The 4748-nt window shown below is 38.6% G+C and overlaps 1 protein-coding gene across 2 annotated transcripts in view; it reads left to right on the forward strand.

Annotated features, from left to right (window-relative positions):
* RECK (reversion-inducing-cysteine-rich protein with kazal motifs) overlaps nt 1-4748 on the forward strand; it is a 95198-nt gene that overhangs the window by 60843 nt on the left and 29607 nt on the right. For both annotated transcript variants that reach the window (XM_011939390.1, XM_011939389.1), the window contains one exon: nt 4045-4257. In XM_011939390.1, the coding sequence (XP_011794780.1) occupies nt 4045-4257 (213 nt within the window). The remainder of the gene's footprint in view (nt 1-4044; nt 4258-4748) is intronic.

The following is a 4748-nucleotide window of genomic DNA, read 5'->3' on the forward strand; positions in this document are numbered from 1 at the left end:
AAAAAAAAAAAAAAAAAGGCTGGGTATGGTGGCTCACACCTGTAATGGCACTTTGGGAGGCAGAGGTGGGTGGATCACCTGAGGTCAAGAGTTCAAGACCAGCCTAGCCAACATGGTGAAACCTCATCTCTACTAAAAATACAAAAACTAGCTGGGTATAGTGTCGGGCGCCTGTAATCCCAGCTACTTGGGAGGCTAAGGCAGGAGAATCGCTTGCATCCAGGAGGTGGAGGTTGCAGTGAGTCGAGACTGTGCCACTGCACTCCAGCCTGGGCAACAGAGCAAAAACTCCATCTCAAAAAAAGAAAAAATAACATAAAATAAAAAAATAGAAACATCTTTTCAACAAATAATACTAGAATAATTGAATATCTTTATGGAGGGGAAAAAAAAGAAGCTCAACGTGTGTTTCACACCCTACACAAAAATTGCTTCCAGATGGATCATAGGACTAAACATAAAAACTAAAAATATAAAGCTCATAGGAGAACATCTTCACAAACTTGGTGCAGGCAAACATTTTGTAGACAGGACACAAAATATATAATTTTAAAAGAAAAAAATGAATTAGACTTCAACAGTAAAATCTTTTGTTTGCCAAAAGACAACATTTAAAACTTGAAGGGGCAAGTCATAGACTTGAGAGGGAATGTTCAACATATGCACAGGTGTGTGTGTGCGCGCACACACACACACACACACATTTGTCAGAGAACTTGTATCCAGAATATATAAGTAACTCCTACAACCTCATATAAAAAGTAAAACAACTCAATTTTAAAATTGTGCAAAAAAGGCCAAGCGCGGTGGCTCACGCCTGTAATCCCAACACTTTGGGAGGCTGAGGCAGGTGGATGACTTGAGGTTAGGAGTTCAAGGCCAGCCTGGCCAACATGGTGAAACCCCATCTCTACTAAAAATATTTTTTAAAAATAGCTTGGTGTGGTGGCAGACAACAGTAGTCCCAGCTGCTTGGGAGGCTGAGACAGGAGAATCGCTTGAACCCAGGAGATGAAAGTTGTAGTGAGCCAAGATCGTGCCACTGCACTCCAGCCTGGGTGACAGAGCAAGACTCCATCTCAAAAAAAAAAAACGAAGAAGAAGAAAAAATTGTGCAAAAAACTTTCACAGACCCTTTACCAAAGAAGGATATCAAATGGCCATTTAATCAAGTATATGAAAAGATGTTCAACATCACTAATTATCAGGGAAATACAAATTAAAACCACAATGAGCTATCCCTTCACACATGTTAAAATGGCTAGTATCAAAAAGATGGAAGATAACAGTTGTTAGCAAGGATATGGAGAAAAGGGAAGTCTTGGACACTGTTGATGGAAATGTGAGTTAGTACAGCCATTATGGGAAATGGTATGGAGGGTCCTCAAAAAATTAAAGATAGAAGGTACCATATGATCCAGCAATTCTACTACTAGGTACATATCTAAAGGAAAGGAAATCAGCGTATTGAATAGATATTTCACTCCCACATTCACTGCAACATTATTTACAATAGCCAAGATATGGAATAAACCTGTATTCATCAATGAATGAATGGATAAAGAATATGTGGTATATATACAGTGTGGAATCCTATTCAGCCTTTATAAAGAAGGAAATCCTGTCTTTTGCAACAATATGAATGAACCTGGAGGACATTAAATAAAATAAGCCAGGCGCAGAAAGACAAATACTGCACGATCTCACTTACATGTGGAATCTAAAAAAATCAAACTCATGGAAGCAGAGAATAGAATAGTGGTTACCAGAGGGTGGCTGGAGAGGGTGGTGCAGGAGAAGAAGAGGAAAGAGGGAAGAGGGAGGGGAGAGGATTGGGAAAATGTTAGTCAAAGGACACAAAATTTTATTTAGACAAAAGGAATAAGTTCAAGAGATCTATTATACAACATGGTGACTGTAGTTAGCAGTGAGTTGTATACTTGAAAGTTGCCAAGACAGTAGATGTTAAATGTTCTCACCACAAAAAAAAGATAAGTATGTGAGATAATGCATATTTTAATTAGCTTAATTTAGCCATTCCACATGTGTCATATTTATATATATTATGTTGCACACAATAAATATATAATTTTTGTCCATTAAAAAAAGTTTAAAGGAAATAACCATCTAGTACATTAAAGGGTTCATTATTATTAGTCATGGCAAAATGCAAATTAAAATAGCAATTCACTGCCTCCTCACCCTCACAAGAATGCCTGAAATTAAAAGACTGGTAAGCATATGAAGCATATTGAAGCAAGTGGAATTCTTATAGTATGTTACTACTGGGAGTAGAATATTTAAGGACTTTGGAGCTTTTATTCAGTTTTTACAAAAGTTAGATCTATGACCTAACAATTTTATCCTGAAGCATTTACCCAAGAGACATGAAAACTTATGTCCAAGTGAAGACCTGTCTGGTACCCTTATTCATAATAGCCCAAAAAATGGGGGAGAGAACCCAAAATATCTATCAGGAGAATGAAAGAATATAACATTGTGGTGCATCCAAACAATGGGATAGCAATGGATGAATCTTTTGTTGAGAAAAAAAGCCCAACACAAAATACATTCTTGACACATGAGATCCAAGAATAGGCAAATGTAATCTATGGTGATAAAGATCAGAATATCCTTTCCTCTGCTGGAATCAGGGATTGAGTAGAGGGGGGCACAAGGGTACTTTATAGAGTGATAAAAAATGTTCTAGGCCAGGCCTGGTGGCTCACACCTATAATCTCAGCACTCTGAGAGGCCAAGGTGAGCAGATCGCTTGGGCCCAGGAGTTTGAGACCAGCCTGGGCAACATGGCAATAAAGAAAATACAAAAATTAACCAGGTGTGGTGGTGGGTGCCTGTAGTCCCAGCTACTTGGGAGACTGAGGTGGGAGGATCACCTAAGCCCAGGAGGTCAAGGCTGCAGTGAGCTGTGATCATGCCATTGCACTCCAGCCTGGGTGACAAAGTGAGAACCTGTCTCAAAAACAACAACAACAACAAACAAATTTCCAGTGGCTATACAACATGTGATACAGCAACAGATTGAATGCAGAAGCAGGTATGAAAATCCACCTGAGTTCTATTAAGCCAGACATTACAGAGATTTGCAAAACGGTAAAACAGTCCTATTCTTCTCGCTAATGTTTACTTTGGAAAAGAGTTATTTTTCATAAAAATGATACTTATATTAACATGTAATGGGTTTGTTATAATTTTAAATAACTTGATAACTACTTTAAAATTTGCTTAAATTTTTTTCAAGATGGGTTATTGCCATATTGCCCAGGCTGGCCTCGAATTCCTGGGCTCTCCTGCCTCAGCCTCCTGAGTAGCTGGAACTAGAGGCATGTCATCACACCAGCTAATTTTTTTTTTTTTAAGTAGAGATGAAATCTTGCTATGTTGCCCAGACTGATCTCAGACTCCTGAGCTCAACCTATCTTCCTGCCTTGGCCTCGCAAAGTGCTAGGATTGCGAGTGTGAGCCACTGTACCTAGCCTAGAATAGGCAAAATTAATGTATGGTGATATAAGTATAAATAGTTATGGCCTCTAAGTTACAGTCAGCAGGGAGGCATTAAGTCAACAGTGGCACAAGGGAACTGGCTGAAATGTTGGATGTGTTCCTTAATTGATTTAGATGTGCTTATGGATGTATACGTTTGTCAAAGCACATCAAGCTGTACCCATAAAATCAGTGCATTTAGTTTTTGTAATTATGTCACCATTTTTAAAAGTTGGCCTCATAATATTTATTTTATGAAATGAAATGGGACAGTCTGGGGATAATAGTCCTCTTCGGAGCATTGTGAAGTTTTAAACGGCCTCACAAGAATCTGTTAAAAAGAAAACATGCAATTAGAGTTTAATGCTAGTGTCTACACTGAATCTTCATACAGTCGAAGCTGATATCCCTTCATGGGTTGTATGTGCTTTCTTAAAAAATACATATTTTTATGATGCATTAGTATGTCAGGATTTTACTCATTGCTTCTCTCTAGAAAATAATTGCCTCTTGATTCTTTCTGGACTTTTTTCTCTTTAGGCCAACAGAACTTTTCAGGAGTTGTAATGCACAGTCAGATCAAGGAGCCATGAATGACATGAAGTTGTGGGAGAAAGGAAGCATCAAGATGCCATTTATCAATATACCTGTTCTCGATATTAAAAAGTGCCAGCCAGAGATGTGGAAAGCAATAGCTTGTTCACTGCAGATTAAACCTTGTCATAGTAAATCCCGGGGAAGTATTATTTGCAAGTAAGTTTCTTCCAGCCTAATGATTCTCCAGCTTTAGTTCAGACCCTCCATGATCTCTAGCCAGAGCCTCTCCATAGAATTTTCTCTCTCACCACTTCCTTTGCCTGTCACCCCCGTAAGTCAAATGCTTTCCCACTTTTTCCTCCTGTAGTTGAAATACTGCTCCCCTCATCACCACCTGCTTGTCTCCTCTGAAATACCAGACATTCCCATAGAATCTTCCCAGATTTCTCCAGCTGAAAATAATTTATCCTTACTACAGATTCCTATAGACCTTTATTTGTACTTCTTTTATGGAACTTGGTTCATGAAACATTTATTAAATGCCTCTGATGCACAATTCTATTTGTATATGTTAATTTCTGTACTTGTCTTATATTCTGTTAGACTCTGCTCTTTTTTTTTTTTTTTTTTTTGAGATGGAGTCTCACTCTGTCTCCAGGCTGGAGTGCAGTGGCATGATCTCAGCTCACTGCAACCCCCACCTCCCA

This window comes from Colobus angolensis, unplaced genomic scaffold, assembly GCF_000951035.1.
Source record: "Colobus angolensis palliatus isolate OR3802 unplaced genomic scaffold, Cang.pa_1.0 Scaffold181, whole genome shotgun sequence".
Lineage (NCBI taxonomy): Eukaryota > Metazoa > Chordata > Mammalia > Primates > Cercopithecidae > Colobus > Colobus angolensis.